The following is an 18,980-nucleotide window of genomic DNA, read 5'->3' as shown; positions in this document are numbered from 1 at the left end:
ACTGCAGCCTTAAACTCCTGGCCTCAAGCAATCCTCCTGCTTCAGACTCTCAAGCACTAGGAATACAGATGTGAACAACCACACCCAATCAGAGTATTGGTTTTTCATGTCAAATCTTGACAGTAGATATGGTTTGGCTCTGTGTCCCTACCCAAATCTCATGTTGAATTATAATCACCAGTGTTGGGGGAGAGACCTGGTGGGAGGTGATTAGATCATAGGGGTAGATTTCTCTCTTGCTGTTCTGATGATGAGTGAGTTCTCATCAGATCTGGTTGTTTAAAAGTGTGTAGCACAAATTCAAACTTGGCAATAAAAGAGAAAGTTAAAAAAAAAAATTTGTGTAGCACTACCCACTTCACTCGCTCTCTCCTGCTGAGCCATGGTAAGACATCCTTGCTTCCCCTTTGCCTTCCATCATGACTGTAAGTTTTCCTGAGACCTCCCCACTATGCTTCCTGTAAAGCCTGTGGAACTGTGAGTCAATCAAACCTCTTTACTTTAGAAATTATCCAGTTTCAAGTAGTTCTTTATAGCAAAGTGAAAATGGACTAATACTAACATTAGTGCTCTACAAGAATGATTATTTCAATGATTCATAACAAAAAGCTAAATAATTAAATTCATTGAATTTTTTAGAATCTACATATTAATGGCATTGAATTAAAATTATTAATATTCCAAAATGTTTTCAGTTATGCAACTGAAGGATAAAGTCTAATTTACTATTAAGTGGGGAAAGAACATAAAACTTTAAAACACAGAATTTTATAGAAATCAAACACAAATAACAGGTCATAATTATACTTTTTGTTTGGTCGGCAGAAAATTTTTTATAAAATTTAATTAAAAACTATAAAATGGGCAAAACTTCTACTAATTATAAAAATCTATGTGAGTCCTTCCATCAAGTAAAGGGAAATCAGAAAGAAAAGATGGGAGAATGTAATATTTGTAAATGAATAATTGATCAGCCTTCTTTTTGTTTTGGTTTTGGACATATTTACTTATACAATCATATTTCAGAAGAAGTTTCAAATTCAGGCAAAGAAAAAAATAAATTCAAGCAAAATGAGAGTGGAAAAAGTGGAGTAACAGAAAATTAAACAGAGAGAAAAGTGTTTGCCCCATAAACTTCCCAAAACAATTCCAATTGTAGACATTTCTAAAAATTCTCACTTTTGTATAAAATAATCCTAAAACTAAATCCAGGGATATTAATATTCTTTTTATTTCAAATATAACTCAATTCTTTCATTATCTTCTTAAAATATAATGTTTCTCTCACTTCATATCTTTCTCTCACTTCAGATACTAAAGGTACCTACAGATAATCACTTTTCTATACCTCCATTATTACCATTACCCAGATTTAAGACCAACATCTTTGTCTCAGATATGACTAAGCCTCATAACCAGTCTCCTTGACTTCATACTTGCTCTCCTTCAGGCTCTTTCCAACAAGACAACCAGAGAGATCTGATTTAAAGGAAAGTAGAACATGTCATTTCTCCACTGGCCTGTAATCACACTCACAGTAAAAGCCAAAATCCTTACAAGATCTGCCCAGTGGCAGGATACCGTATTTCTCTTCCCTTTTACTTCTCTGGCTTTATCTGCTACTCTCTCACCCTTATTCCTTCCACTTTGGCCACATTGGTCTTGCTGCTATTCATCAAATATGCTAAATATTGATGAATAGCATCAACCTTGTAATATTGGCATTTGCTCCTCCTGTGCCAGGACAGCTCCTCTCTCAGACATGGCTCACTCCCTTACCTATTTCAGGTCTTTCCTAAAAAGCCATCATTTTAAAGGAGGACTTCCCTGACCACACTATTAAAAAACGTAACATGACCTCTGCTATGGTTTGCATATTCAACTTCTCCAAAACTCATGTGAAATTTAACCCCAAATGTGGCAATACTGAGAGTGGGGCCTTTAAGACGTAACTGAGTCATGGAGGCTTTGTCTTCATGAATGGGTTAACCATTCATGAATTAATAAATTAATTAGTTATCATGGAGTGAGACTGAGTAGCTTTATAAAAGGAAAAGAAACCTGAGCTAGCACACTTAGCCTACTTTGCCATGTGGTGGTCTGTGCTGCCTCAGAACTCCACAGAGTCCCTGCCAGCAAGAAGGCTCTCACCAGATGCAGCCCCTTGACCATGGACTTCTCAGCCTCCATAATTGTAAGAAATAAATTCTTTTTCTTGCCCAGTTTCAGGAATCCTGTGATAAGCAACAGAAAATGAACTAAGATAACCTCCAACCCTAACACTGCCTTAGCATTTCCCTTTCAATTTTTTTCCCAGGAAAATAAGACATTTCCTGTGAAAGAGCATACCTTTTCTCTCTTTCAAAGTAGCCTCTCTCTTTTACTTCCTTATGCATATACCCTAAGCTACATTATCATTTGAATTTTTCATTTGGTGTCTATGTGTGTATTCCAGCTTTAAAAACTTACAGGATCTACTCTAGCAACAGCTGAACTTAAGAACTTGTGGGCAAAAGGCATATTAAGCCTGGCACATGGCACTGTCCTTAACTAACATAAAAATGTGGCATATAGTACTCACTGCCCTTAAGCCTACCATATTTCTCAAACTTTGTTGAATAAATAGAATTGTCACAAATATATTCTATGTTTTTGCTGTTAAATTCCGGTATTTTCAATGCAAAATAATCTGTGACTTTTTATTTTTGTATGCTATTTTCTGATTGAACTGGTTTTAATATATCCTTCAAGGGTTTTGAATTTTCTCTCTTGCCAACCTTAGCAGGTACCACATTAAAAAAATATTTGGAGATTACCAATAATATTTTAGGCTAGTATAACTCAACATTTACCATGGAATAGAAACCGAGGTTAACTAAAGAAGAGAGTCAACCTACAAGAAGAATCATAAAGCAAATTAATAGAAACACAAAAATCTACATGAATGAACACTAATAGTCAAGAGAAACAGCAAATTGATGACCTTGTTAATACTATATAACCCCTCTTTTATGCTCTTATGAATGTTGTATAAAAACACCATTAGACAAAAGACAATTCTTAAATGCTATGATTTACTCTCTAAACCCAAATAAAGCAGAATATTCAGATGTTCTCAATCATTTTAAGGCAATTGCTAGAATAAATAAAATGGCTTCATTTTATTACAGGAGAAAAAAATTAGCCACCGAGGGTTGAAAAAGGTAACATTTATTAATAATTCTTTTCTAGTTGCTTCCTCGAAGTATGCATTTTTCAATACACATCCATAATTGTGTTTATATATGAGATTGTGTGATTTTTATTGGATAACATCATCATATCAGCTTAAAATGTCACGTCACAAAGTATTTACTGAGCCCTTACTAATTGTAAAGTACTATCTATCTATATACAAGGAATTATAGGAGATAAAATATAAATAAAGTACCTGGACTCACATTCAAGTTATAGGAACTAGATCTATGACTTCCTTTACAACTTCAAAAAGCAAATAAATAAAAGCCCTACCCTTTAAAATGGTCAGAACAATGCACATGAACTGGAAAATGCCCTAAAACATTTACTTCTTTGTCACCAATACATTTAAAAAAATCTAAATAAGCAAAAGGTCTTTTATAACATATTGACTAGGCCATCAGCTAGACACTGGTGCTCTGCCACCTATTACCTATTTGACCTTGATTAAGTTACTCACCTCTCTTTAACTTTTCATCTAAAAAATGGAAGTAAAAACAAAATCTATACCTTATAAAGTTTTTGTGAATATAAATAAGACATTGCATGTTAAGTGGTTAATACAGTGCTAGCTAGCCACAAAATAAATGCTTAGTAAATGTTAGCTATTTTTATTATTTTTAAGAAAATGATTTAATACTGACTGCAGCAAAATGTACTTACTTGTCCGACTGCCCTGCATTTGCTGTGCTTTCAGCTCTCATACGGGTAAGTGCAGCAGCAGCTTCATCCAACGCACAACTAACAGACGATGTCAGCCTCCGGAGTACTTCAGGATCTGCAAAGGCTTTACCATCAGCCGTGGACAATTTGCCTATTCCTATTATATTATTTTTGCACCAAAATAGACACACCCAAAAGGAGAAACAAAGCAAAATTTGAGTTACTTAAAGCTATACTGTGTATGTTAACCAATAACCTCCAAACGGTGGAGTGGACATATATATCGGCTACTCAGCAGCTTTTGAGAAATCACTCTTCTCCAGTTTTCTAATAAACTTATTCATTCCATGTGGTTCATAAGTACTTGATTCTGTGACCCTCTGGTGCCAGAAATGGGTCTTTGGCCTATGATGGGACAATTAGACTCTGTCATATCTTTGAAAGAACCCATATTCAAAGGTTGCTAAATTGGTTAAGATGTGAGTCATAAGCTATTTAGCCACTTTTGTCACCACATACAGAAAAAGACTACCCAAAATAAAGTCAACATAGAGGAGAAAAGAGACATAGAAAAAGGGTACAGAGTCCTGATTAAATTATTTTTGACTCATTGATGCCAGTAGTGTCAGAAGCCAGCACCATCTCTATGACTTGGCAAATGTCTACATATTTTTAAAATTTATATTATTATTAATTTTGTTTTGAGACAGGTTATTATTCTGCCACCGAAGTTGGAGTACAATGGCATGATCATAGCTCACTAAAGTCTTGAACTCTTGGGCTCAAGTGATCCTTCCAACACAGCCTCCCAGTAGCTGTGACCACAGGCTCACACCACCACACTAGGCTAATTTTTCTTTCTTTTTCTTTTTTTTAAATTTAGACAGGGTCTTGCTCTGTCACCCAGGATGGGTGCATAGCACAATTACAGTTCACTACAGCCTTACTGTCTTGAGTTCAAATCTTCCTGCCTCAGCCTACCAAGTAGCTGGGACTACAGGTGCACACTACCGTGTCTGGCTAATTATTTTACTTTTTGGAGGAATGGGGGTCCCACTGTGTTGCCAGGCTGGTCTCGAACTCCTGGGCACAAGGAATCCTCCTGCCTCAGCTTCCCAAAGTACTGGGATTACAGGTGTGTGCCACTGTAGCAAGACACCCAGCTAATTTTTAAATTTTCCTGTAGAGGTAGAGTTTTGTTATGTTGCATAGGGTAATTTAGATCTCCTAGTTTTAAGTGATCCTCCCACCTCAGCCTCCCAAAGTGTTCACAATTACAGGTGTAAACCACTGCATCGAGCCAATATCCATTTTTGCTTGAGAATGTTTACTGGGCTATCACTTGTGAACAAAATATGGCCTAAAAAGGCATTCTAGACTATATATAAAAGATAAGCCAAAAATGATTATGCCTACAACTTACTACATATACTTAAATTCACCTGAAAGTACTAATCTAAAAACCATTCAGAACAGCAAAATTAAAAAAAAAAATTCAAAAGCAGAGATGGTTAATAACCATCTACTTGAAACCTAACTGTCACTATTTCAGATATCCCTGTAAAGCATGCAGCATTCTTACCCCTAACCTTTATTATTTTAATTCAGTGGTGCTTAATCCAAGCTGCCCATCAGTATCACTTGTGGTACTTTTTTTTTTTTTTTTTTTTGAGACAGGGTCTCACCCTGTTGCCCAAGCTGAAGTACAGTGGCACGATCATGGTTCACTGCAGCCTCAACCTCCCAGGTTCAAGGGATTCCCCCACTTCAGCCTCTCAAGCACCTGGGACCACAGGCGCAGGTCACTATGCCTAATTTTTTTTTTGTTTTGGTAGAGACAGGGTCTCACTATGTTCCCCACACTGGTCTTGAACTCCTGGCTTAAGTGATCCACATGCCTCAGCCTCCCAAAGGGCTGGGTTTACAGGTGTTCTCCAGCCACCTGGAATGCTTTTCAAATATATAGATGCTGAGCTTTTCTACGTCTAGGGATCCAATTCAGTAAGTAGAAAGCAGAGCCTGGCATCTACATATTTTCAAGGCTCTAAGGCAATTCTGATAAACAGCTAGGATTAAAAACCTTTACCTCTAATGTTATGATGGATATTACAGAACCCTGCTATCCAACATGTGGTCCACTGAATAGAAGCACTGCTATCTCTTGGGAGCTTGTCAGAAATGCAGAATCTCAGGCCCTACGATGTACTGATCCAAAACCTGCATTTTAAAAAAGATCCCCATATGATTCCGATGCACATTAAAGAAAGGCTATTATAGGTTTTACAACAAACTAGTGAACTAAGAAACAAAAAGGATCACTCACTTGGTAATAAACATATCTGCACAAGTAAGTATATCTTATAACAGTAAAAGGTGTTCAATAATATCACGTAAGTTTCATGTTTAAAGTTCTGAAAGTGTATACTTTTATTGTGTACTTTACAGTAACATAGGCAGCCTAGATTAAGCACCGAGTTAGAATAATAAGGTTAGGGGTAAGCATGCTTTATAGGGATATCTGCAAAAGCAACAATTAGGTTTCACACAGGTGGTTATTAACCATCTCTGCCTTTAAAACATTTTTTTCTTCTGCTGTCCTGAATGATTTTTATATTAGTATTTTTAGATATATTTCTACGCTTTTCTTTAATTAAAAAACTAAGATATCAAATGTTATATGCCACAAAACCAAAAACAAATCTTCCAAGAAAGCTTTATGATTATAACTGTAACAAAATGTTCATAATAGTCAAATTTCAAATCTGCTACAATTAATATGTAAAAATAATAAAATCTGTCTTGGTCTGATAAGACTGACACCTACTGCATAATTTATGTCACTAATATTAAAAGTCCTACTATACTCTGAATCGACTACAATATTTATTCAACAGATAATCTTTTGGTTAAATATATGAAGGCACTATTAAGATCAAGATCACAGATGAATTTCCACATTAAAAAAATAGCTCTAATTTTTCAACCAGCCCAAATCACTATGTAACAAACATTTGTCAGTAACAGCAATAGGAAATAGGCAAGAAGACAGATCTGGCTAAGTAAAAACTAACCACTGTCTTAAAAAGAAAAAAACAAAACAAGAAAATCTCACTTTAAATCTTTACGAACTTCTTGTATCTTCATAAAGATAACTATTTTAATAAAGATAACTAGGAAAAAAACAAAGACATGATGGTGACCTTTCAAATTAATTAACAGTAATAAAAAATTAATTTATTCTAGCTACCCTGAATTATGGTGATTCTTTTTTTTTTCTGGTCTTATCCAGCTATTGGATATTAAAGTGAAGATCAAAAAACAGAAAAGGGCTAGGTGCAGTGGCTCACGCCTGTAATTCTAGCACTTTGGGAGGCTGAGGCAGGTGGATTTCCCGAGCTCAGGAGCTCTAGACCAGCCTGAGCAACATGGTAAAACCCCGTCTCTACTAAAAATACAAAAAATTAGCTGGACATGGTGGCATGTGCCTGTAGACCCAGCTACTTGGGAGGCTGAGGCAGGAGAATCACTTGAACCCAAGAGATGGAGATTGCAGTGAGCCGAGTGCACTCCAGCCTGGATGACAGAATGAGAACAAGACTGTCTCAAAAAAAAAAAACAAAAACAAAAAAAAACAACCAAACAAACAAAAAAACACAATGACCAGATTATTATTTCCAAATTCTCTAATCAATTGAACAGCAGAACCATAGAAATTCAGATGGAGGGCACATTAAAATATGATTTATATTATTATTTTATAATAAAAGTAACATTAACACTATTTATTAAACTTATTAAATATCTGATTTTAAGATAATTGAATGCATAATGATTTCCCCCATTTTCCTCTCAGAACTTATTCAGAGGACTACAATGTAAGAGAAACTTCATCTATGATAAAACTAGGAAAAATTTGTAAATCTAAGCCAAAATGTATAAAGACAAAGTAAATCAGAGATGTAACTAACTTATAGAACAGAATAAACTGAAACACCAGTATCGAAAGAGAAACAGATCATTAGCTCAACATTAGTCAGGAATTAGATATACCAGATACAGGGGTGAAGCTTTGGTTGAAAAAAAGGGAGATCAGCTGAACACCTGCGAGGAGTAATCAGACACAAGTTTCCATTGTCAAACTGAACAGCCAGGTGATTTATTCTCCAAAGAAAGCAAACTAGAAAGGCCCTGGACTAAGAGACACCAGGTATACAGGAGGATCAGATGAAGTACTACATAAAAGCATTAAGTGAATGAACGTTAACGTGGTAAGTAGTGAGATCCACAGCCCTATTGTCACTCTCAGCTCCCAGAATTAAGGTAGCTGGGTTATAAAAATCAGAGAAAAGACCTAAAGTATTGATATTTTAGGGATTCCCAAAGAAATGAAAGGATCTCTGTCTAATCACTGTCTGCTAGGAATGCTAAAGTGATCCCAAGATTACCCATCCCTGATGTACACATCCTACAATCTTGAGACTGTGAATTTGACAGATTTCACTCCCATAATTAAGCTATGTTATATCACATTGTTGATCTAAAGACAGGGATGATATCCTAGAGGGCCTGACCCAATCAAATCAGCTTGTGAAAGGCAGAGATGTCTTTGGCTGATTGGAGATAATGAAGATTAAAGCAATTTCCACTGCTGACTTAAAGATGGAGGGTGCCACAAGTCAAAGAATGTGGGCAACCTTAGGGAGATGAGAGGAGCCCCTGCTGATAGCCTGTAAGGAAATCAGGATTTTGGTCCTACAACTGCAAGGAACTAAATTCTGCTACCAATAATAAAAAATTTGGAAGTAAATGTTCACCCACAACCTACAGATAAGGAACACAGGATAGCTGATTTGAGCCTTGAGACCATAAGCAAGAGAATCCAGCCACACTGTCCCTTATGTCTAATGCACAGAAATTAAGAGATAATAAATGGGTGTTGTTTCATACCACTATATTTATAGTAAATTGTTATAATGCAACAGGAAACTAATCCATGCTGTAGAGTGAAATGCGCCAACAAAACATGCATGTAGACTTTCCGATTTGGCTTTTTATGGCATTGTTATAGACTAAAAACAGAACCCAAGGATCACCAGACATTTGAAGAAAATCTTAAATATGAAAAGCCAACCAAAGCATTGAAAATGAGACTGAAATTTTATAATGCCAAAATTATAAAGCTTTGGGGAAAGAGAACAGGGACAAGTGGTATAGGGGTAAGTCATAAATAAGTGTGGCATCTAATTTCTCAATTGCAACATCAGAAATTTAGTAACTTTAAAAGTCTAAGAGTGATTTTTAAACTAGAACTCTATACCTAGCCAAACTATCAAGTAAGAGGATAGTAAGAAAGGCATCTTAGACAGTCCCAAAAAATGTTACCTCTCAAGTATCCTTTCTAAAGAAAGATATTGGATACTTAAACCTTGTTCAATCTCAACATCACAAAAAATGCAGCAACCAGACAGTACCTACGTGATATAATAAGGAAATACATGCCATAATGAATGACTATTCTTGCCAAAATCAGAATAAATCTGAATCTGATCAAGTATCTGGATCTAAAATAGGAAATACAACACACAGAAGCACAACTAGCAAAATCCATAAAGTGAGAGAAATTACTTCTTCAACAAATAAATAGGAAAAAAGGAATTGTTATAATTAAAAAGTTTTAATTTTTTAATTTTTAATTTTATGGGTACATAGTATGTGTATATATTTAAGAAAAACAATTAACATTAAAACTATGTAAACCTTGTTTGGATCCCGATTTAAACAAACCAATTGTAAAAAGACAGAAAACAATTGAAGAAATCTGAACACTGACAGGATACTGGCAATATTAAGAAATTACTTTTTTTTTTCTTTAAATCCGCAATAGTATTATGGCTATATTTCTTTTTAAACACTCTTAATTTACAGATAAATACTGAAATATTTATATATAAAATGGTATGGTGCTTAAATACACTTTAAATTAAGGTAGGTGGGGATGTCAGCAAGGTGGTAATAGGGAGATATGAAAAAGGACTGCCTGTACACTCAAGGTTGCTGAAGCTGGATGATGAATAAACATACAGAGGTTTCATTATACTATTCCCTTTGATTTGTGTGTGAAATTAAAAAAGGAAGGAAATAAAGGAGTGAGGGAGAGGAAAAGTGAATGAGAGGTGGAGAAAGAAAGAAAGGGAAGTAGGGGGAAGACTACCTTGTCAGCTACCATAAAGAAAATAGAAAAAACAGAAATAATTGTATAACTTAGAAAAATGAAGCAACTATTTACATCATATGAAAAGGTACTTTATCTCCAAAAATTAGCTTTCAGGTAAAATCTACTTCCATGTAACATCTTGGAATCCTGCTGTGCCTCTTGGGGCCACAGAAAACAAATCTATGACAGTCTTTTAAGCATCTGAAGATACTATATTCAACCTGCATTTTCTTGTCTTCAGGAGAAACATTCCCTGCTCCTCTGAGATATGTTTTTAAATAATTTCATAATCCTCATTTCTCTCTCATAAACTTCTAGAGCAACATCAAATTACTGGAAAATGCTAAATTAGGTCTCTACTCTTCCGTACAAATAGTTTTCTATACTCCAATACAGGATTATAGACATGCCCTTACTATGTTTTCAATCTATTTGGTTAAGATCCTTTCAATAATCCACTCTAGAATTTTACCTTGGATGGAAATCAAGTTTAACCATAAGTTCTTCAAATATTTAAATATTGTGTTATAAGATGTTTACTGAAAGGATTATTGAACCGTATTAGGTCAGTTTTATGCTATAAAGCAGCAGTTTACATGCACTGCATGTAGAATAGGTAGTGAACTGGGGTTCTTAAACCATGAACAATTAGTGTTCATAGTGTATTAAGTCTACTTTAGAGAATCTAAGAAATTTTATGTCTTCAAAATGATTATAGAGATTTCATTATCATCACCTTATATGATGTACAGTGCTAAATCTGTGATTGTGTACATATATAATTCCTAACTAAATCAGTGTTCATATGGGAATAATATAAATGATCCACTTTATGAATATATCATGATGATTCACATAAGAGGTTTCAACCTATAGTCTATAACAAACAAGTGGGGGAAATTATATATCATCAATTCTCTTATTCATAGTAGTTATGTTTTGTTAAGTTGCTAGAAACACTGAATTAGCAAATACTACACTCAACCACTGCTCCTGGGAGAAATACAGTGTTATGTTACTGCCAACCCCTGGCCACAGCATTGTCATTAATACACATAACTTCGTTTTATGTGTATTTCTGTTTAAATATACCTTTTGTGTGTGTGTCCTTCCAACTTTTATTTTAGGTACAGCGGGTATACATGCAAGTTGGTTACGTGGGTAAATTGCACATTTAGGGGTTCAGGGTACAGATTATTTCATCACCGAGATAATGAAAATAGTACCTAATAAGCAACTTTTCAATCTTCACCTTCCTCTCACTCTCAAGTAGGCCCTGGTGTCTGCTGTTTCCTCCTTAGTGTCCATATACTCACTGTTCAGCTCCCACTTAAAAGTAATAAGATGGCATTTGGCTTTTTTATTCCTGCATTAATTCACATAGGATAATGGGCTCCAGCTCTATCCATGTTACTGCAAAGGACATGATTTTATTCTTTTTTTATGGCTGCATGGTATTCCATGATGTAAACTATAACTTATTTAATATATGTTGTTGATTTGTTAACATTGAACTCACAGCCAACAGCAGTAAAACTCATGCCTGAACCTAAAACATGTTTTTTCCATAAGGCACATCACAGCATTCTCACACTTAGGAACACTAGACAGCACTATGCTACACCATTTTAACCAGTGAAATCACTAAGATGGATGGAGCAAGACAGCTGAAGAGAGGGCTCCAGTGATCTCCCAACCCCTCCCCAAGTTTGGAAACTATCTACACAAAGTGGACATCTTCATACAAACCCCAAATCAGGTGAGCACACACAGTGCCTGGTTTTGGCTTCATATTGCTGAAATAGACATTAAAGAGGGTAGAAAAGACAGTTGTGAATAGCCAATGCCCCCCTAGCCCCCATCCCCTAGCAGTGCCCCACAGGCTGGAGTGCTCTGTGGCATTAAGGGAAGTTGAAGGGCAGTCTAAGCCACAGGACTGCAATTCCTAGGCAACTCCTAGTGCCAAGATGGGCTTGAAGTCCCTGGTCGGGTTATGGGGAGCAGGCAACTTTCTGAGCCACCACTTGGGCGGCTAATGGAGTGCTTGAGTCACCCCTTTCCCAACCTCACGCAGCACATCTTAAGGCTCCAAAGGAGACCCCTTCCCTCTGCTTGAGGATAGAAAAGAGCAGAGACAACTTGGTCTCACATCTTGGATACAAGTTTAGTCATAGGAGGATAGGGCACCAGTCAGATTCGTGAAGCCCCCATTTCAAGCCCTAGCTCCTGGACAACCTTTCCACACACACCCTGTGCCAGAAGGGAACCTGCTCCCTTAAAGAAAGAAATCCACCCCTGGAAGGATCCATCACCTACTGACTAAAGAGCCTTTGGGTCCTGAGGAACCAGCGGTGATACCCAAGTCGTATGCCACATGCCTCGGTTGAGACTCTGCGATGTGTGGGCTGCAGGTGGGAACCAGCACATTCGCAGCTATGGCTACAGTGAGAGACTCCTTCTGCTTGAGAAAAGCAGAGGAGAAGGGGACTTTGTCTTGCACATTAGGTACCAGCTTGGCCAAAACTGGGCGGGGCTGGGGGTGCTGAGCAGAAAACAGACTCTCAGACTCCCCTATTCCAAGGCTTGGCACTTAGATGACATTTCTGAAGCTGTTCTGGGAGAGAGGGGGCCCACTGTTCTGAAGGGTGAATCTCAGGCCTGGCAGCTTTCAACACAAGCTGACTGAAGAGTCCTTGGGCCTTAACTACATATTGGCAGTAGCCTGCCAGCACTCCCTGTGGCCTCTGGTGGTGGTGGCCATGGGCTGAGACTCTTCTACTTGTGGAAAGGGGAAGAGTGGGAAGGACTGTATATCGTGGCTTGAGTGCCAGCTAACACACAGTACAATAGAATATCAGGTAGATTTCTAAAGTTTTTGATCTCATCCCTGGCTCCCAGATGGCAACTCTGGACAAGCTCAGGGCCTAGGGGAACTCGCTACCCTGAAGGGAAAAAACAAGTCTGGCTGGCTTTGCTACCTGCTGACTGTAAAGCCCTAGGGCCTTGGGCAAACATAGGTGGTAGTCAGGTAGCAGTCACAATGGGCACTGAGTGAGACCCAGTGCTCTGCTGGCTTCAAGTCTTGCTAAGCACAGTCCCAGTGTGGTGGCCACAGGCATACTTATGTCACACCAGCCCCAGTTCCAGGTGGCTCAGAAAAGAGAGAGAGAGAGAGAGAAAGAGAGAGAGACTCTATTTGTTTAGTAGAAAGGGAAGAGAACAATAGTTTCTACTTGGTAATCCAGATAATTCTTCTAGATCTTACATAAAACCATCAAGGTGGTACCTCTATGACTCCATAAAAATCACAGCTATACTGAAATTGGGGTTCTCCCTAATGCAGACATGGCTTAGATCACAACACCCAAGTCCCTCTAAATACTTAGCAAGCCTTCCAAAGAAGGATAGGTACAAACAAGCACAGACTACGAAGACTCTAATAAATACCTAATTCTTCAAGGCTCAGATACCAACAAACATCCGCAAGAACCACGACCATCAAGGAAAACATGACTTCAACAAATGAACTATACAAGGCATGAGGGAGCAATTCTGGAAAAACAAAGATGTGACCTTTCAGAAAAAGAAGTCAGAATAGCTATACTGAGGATACTCAAAGAAATTAAGGATAACACAGAGAAGGAATTCAGAATTCTATCACATAAATTTAACAAAGAGATTGAAATAACTGAAAAGAATCAAGCAGAAATACTGGAGCTAAAAAATGCAACTGACATACTAAAGAATGCATCAGTCTCTTTTTTTTTTTTTTTTTTTTTTTGAGACAGTCTCACTCTGTTGCCAGGCATTAGGCTGGAGTGCAGTGGCCGATCTCAGCTCACCGCAACCTCCGCCTCCTGGGTTCAAGCAATTCTCCTGCCTCAGCCTCCCGAGTAGCTGGGACTACAGGCGCGTGCCACCATGCCCAACTAATTTTTGTATTTTTAGTAGAGATGGGGTTTCACCATGTTGACCAGGATGGTCTCAATCTCTTGACCTCGTGATCCACCCACCTTGGCCTCCCAAAGTGCTGGGATTATAGGCGTGAGCCACTGCGCCCGGCCCTCATCAAGAGTCTCTTAATAGGAGAATTCATCAAGCAGAAGAAAGAATTAGTGAGCTTGTAGACAGGCTATTTGAAAATACATAGTCAAAGGAGACAAAAAAAGAAAAGAATAAAATATAATGAAGCATGCCTACAAGATCTGGAAAACAGTCTCAAAATGGCAAATCTAAGAGTTACTGGCCTTATAAAGGAGATAAAGAAAGAGATAAGAGCAGAAAGTTTATAGGTATAGTGAAGGGTTACTAACAGAGAACTTCCCAAACCTGTAGAAAGATATCAATATTTAAGTACACAAAGGTTATAGAACACCAAGTAGATTTAGGCACTTAAAAATCAAACTTCCAAAGATAAAGGAGGTGAGGATCCTAAAAGCAGAAAGAGAAGACACAAATAACATATAATGGGGCTCCAATATGTCTAGCAGCAGACTTCAGTGGAAACCTTATAGCTTAGGGGAGAGTGGCATGACACATTTTAAGTGCTGAAGGCAAAAAAATTTATCCTACAATAGTACATCTGGCAAATACATCTCTTAAACATGAAGGAGAAAGAGGAACTTTCCCAGACAAACAAAAGCTGAAAGATTTCATCATCGCCACCTCTGTCCTACAAGAAACACTAAAGAGATTTCTTCAATCAGAAAGAAAAGTATGTTAATGAACAATAAGAAATCATCTGAAGGTTACAAAACTCACTGATAATATTAAGTACACAGAATATTATAAAACTGTAACTGTGGTGTGTTAACAAATCTTAATTAGAAACACTAAAAGATTAACCAATCTAAAATAATAACTATGACAACTTTTCAAGACATATGCAGCACAAGAAAAGTTAAAAAGCAGGGGGATAAACTTAAGGTAGAGTCATTGGTTTTCTTTTAGCTTGTTAAATTTGTTTATGGAAGCAGTGTCAGGTTGTTATCAGCTTAAAATAATGAGTTATAAGACAGTATTTGCAAGCCTCAGGGTAACCTCAAATCAAAAAACATACAATGGATACAAAAAAATAAAAACGAAGAAATTAAAACATACCACCAGAGAAAATCACTTTCATTAAAAGGCAGGAAGAGAAGAAGGAAGATAACACTATAAAACAACCAGAAAACAAATAACAAATGACAGGAATAAGTCCTTACTTATCAAAAACAACATTGAACATAATGGACTTAAAGGACTGTAATCAAAAAACATACAGACGCTGAATGGATAAAAAATAAGATCCAATGACTTGTTGCCTACAAGAAACATACTTTACCTATTAAGATACACACAGAGTGAAAATAAAGTGATTGAAAAAAATATTCCATGCCACTGGAAACCAAAAAAGAGCAAAAAAAGCTATACTTAACATTACACAAAATAGATTTCAACACAAAAATACAAAAGACAAAGAAGATCATTATATAATCAAAAAGGGGTCCACTAAGCAAAAGTATATAACAATTTTAAATATATATGCACCCAACATTGGAGCACTAAGCAGCTATATAAAGTAAATACTAGAGCTAAAGGGAAAGACAGATCCCCAAGATAAAAATAGCTGTAGACTTTAACATTCCACTTTCAGCATTAGACAGATCTTTCACCCAGAAAATCAACAAAAAAATGGACTTAGAAAGATGGCAGAGAGGATACAGGGATAATGTGCAGGTCCCACTTGGATGGGCAGAATAGCATGTGGAGACTCACACCACAAACTCTGGTTCTAAGAAACGTGGCAGGAATGTTAACAAAAAAACCAAAATAATTCACAGATTATTTGAAAGAAGTGGCACACTGCTGCAAATTCCACGAAACAATAAAAAAACTGTGAATTCCCAAAGTATGAAAGGGGGGAAAAACCTGTCTCCAAACACACATGTCCAGGAATCTGAAAATCCAGATCACAAGAGAAGGATTTAACCTCACCTATAACTAAAATGAATATAGGGAGCTACATAACATATAAAGGTAGAAGCAGCAGTAGGAAGAGTCTTGTAGGCACTCCCAGTCTCCAGCTTGAGCCCAGGGATGCCATCCCTGACTGCATCTGATAGGTGACCTCAGGGAAGGCAGCCAGCAGAATTAGGGAGGGGTCATAGGGTGAAAAAAGCTTCCAAATGAATTCTGTAATAATTTCATCTGGGCACAAACTTTCTTCAGCAGAACCCAGGGGGCAAATGGGAATCCTCCCTAAATCATTCTATGAAGCCAGTATCACTCTAATATCAAACGAATGAAAGAATGAATGAATGAATGAAAGAAAAACTACAGACCAATATCCCTAAGGAAAAAAGAAAAGAAAAAGAATACTACAGACCAATATCCCTGATGAACATAGATGCAAAAATCCTTAAGAAAATACTAGTTAACAGAATCCAACAGCATAGCAAAAAGATAATATACCTTGATCAAGAGAGTTTCATACCAGGAATGCAGGGACGGTTTAAAACCTGCAAGTCAATAAATGTGATATATTACATAAAGGGAATTAAAAACAATCATATAATCATCTCAATGATGCAGAAAAAGCATTTGATAAAATCCAGCATCCCTTTATGATTAAAACCTTTAGTAAAACTGGCATAGAAGGGACATATCTCAAGGTAATAAAAGCTGTCTATGACAAACCAACAGCTAACATTATACAGAATGGAAAAAAGTTGAAAGCATTCCCCCTGAGAACTGGAACAAGATAAGGATGCCCAGCTTCACTACTTCTATTCAACAAAGTACTGGAAGTCCTAGCCAGAGCAATCAGACAAGAGAAAGAAATGACAGACAAACAGATTAGAAAGGAAGAACTCAAATTATCCTAACTTGCAGATAATATAATCTTATATTTGGAAAAACCTAAAGGTTTCACCAAAAAAAACTATTAAAACTGATAAATTCAGTAAAATTGCAGGAAACAAATCAACATACAAAATTCAGTACCATATCTATATTCCAAGAACCAGCAATCTGAAAAACAAATCAAGAATGTAATGCCATTTTCAATAGCTACAAATAAAATACCTAGGAATTAACTTAATCAAAGAAGTGAAATATCTCTACAACGGAAACTATAAAACACTGATACAAAAATTGAAGAGAACACACAAAAAATGGAAAAATATTCCATGTTCATGGGTTGGAAGCATCAATATCATTAAAATGTACATACTAGCCAAAGCAACCTACAGATTCAGTACAATTCCTATCAAAATACTAATGACATTCTACACAGAAATAGAAAAAGCAATCTATATTAGTTTGTTTTCACACTGCTATAAATAAATACTCAAAGACTGGTTAATTTATAAAGAATAGATGTTTAATTGACTCACAGTTCCACATGGCTGGGGAGGCTTAAGGAAACTTACAATCATGGCAGTAGGCAAAGAGGATTCAAGAACCTTGTAAATATGGCAGCAGGAGAGAGAACTGTGAGGAGTGAAGGAGGAAGAGCTCCTTATCAAACCATTAGATCTCATGAGAACTCATTCACTATTACAAGAACAGCATGGGGGAAACTGTCCCCATAATCTAACCTCCCACTGGACTCCTCCCTTGACACAAGGGGATAATGGGGATTACAATTCAAGGTGAGATTTGGGTGGGGACACAAAGCCAAGCCGTATCACAATCCTGAAATTTTCATGGAACCTCAAAAGATCCAGAACAGCCAAAGGTATCCTGAGCAAAAAGAACAAGACTAGAAAGAAGCACATTACCAGATTTCAAATTATACTACAGTTACAGTCATCAAAATGGCATGCTTGTGGGATAAAAGTACACATATAGACCACTAGAATATAATAGAAAACCCAGAAATAAATCCATACATCTATAGCAAACTCATTTTTGACAAAGTTCCCAAGAACATCCAGTGGAGAAAAGACAGTCTCTTCAATAAATGGTGCTGGAAAAGCTGGATATCCACATGCAAAAGAATAAAACTAGATCCCCAATCTCTCATCATATACAAAAATAGAATCAAAATGGATTCAAGACTTAAACATAAGACCTCTATGATGAAACTACTAAAAGAAAACATTGGGGAAACTTTCCAGGACATTAGACTAGGAAAAGATTTCTTGAATAAGCCCATAAAAGCAAGGGCTCCCAAGGCAAATATGGACAAGTGGGATCACATCAAGTTAAAAAGCTTCTGTACAGCAAAGGAAACAATTAACAAAGAACAGATGAAAATATTTGGAAACTACTCAACTGACTATGAATTAATAACCAGAATATATAAGGAGCTCAAACAATAGGAAAAAAAATCTAATAATCTGATCCAAAAATGGGCAAAAGATTTGAACTGACATTTCTCAAAAGACATATAAATGGCAAAGAAACATATGAAAAGGTATCAACATCTTTGATCATCAGAAAAATGCAAATCAAAACTACAATGAACTATCATTTCACAACAGTTAAAATTATTTTTATCCAAAAGACAGGCAATGACAAATGGTGGAGAGGATGTGGAGAAAAGGGAACCCTCATACACTATTGGTGAGAATGTAAATTAATACAACCAATATGGAGAACCGTTTGAGGTCCCTCCCAAATCTAAAAATAGAGCTACCATATGATGCAACAATCCCATTCCTAAGTGTATACCCAAAATAAAGAAATCAGTATATTGAAGAGGTATCTGCATTCCCATGTTAATTGCAGCACTATTCACAATAGCCAAGATAGAGAGTAGAAGGATGATTACCAGAGGCTGGGGAGGGTAGTTGGGGCATTGGGGGCAGGGAAGTGGGGATGGTTAATGACTACAAAAAAAAAAAATGGTTAGAAAAATAAATAAGACCTAGTATGTGCT

At 36.7% G+C, this 18,980-nt stretch overlaps 1 protein-coding gene across 13 annotated transcripts in view; it reads right to left on the bottom strand.

The window, feature by feature from the left end:
* ANKRD17 (ankyrin repeat domain 17) overlaps positions 1-18,980 on the bottom strand; it is a 174,827-nt gene that overhangs the window by 75,884 nt on the left and 79,963 nt on the right. For all 13 annotated transcript variants that reach the window (XM_002745738.7, XM_054253289.2, XM_008993189.5 and 10 more), the window contains exon 3: positions 3,901-4,057. In XM_002745738.7, the coding sequence (XP_002745784.3) occupies positions 3,901-4,057 (157 nt within the window). The remainder of the gene's footprint in view (positions 1-3,900; positions 4,058-18,980) is intronic.

Source organism: Callithrix jacchus, chromosome 3, assembly GCF_049354715.1.
Source record: "Callithrix jacchus isolate 240 chromosome 3, calJac240_pri, whole genome shotgun sequence".
NCBI lineage: Eukaryota > Metazoa > Chordata > Mammalia > Primates > Cebidae > Callithrix > Callithrix jacchus.
The sequence above is the reverse complement of the archived record's forward strand: the minus strand, read 5'-3'. Positions and strand labels throughout refer to the sequence as shown.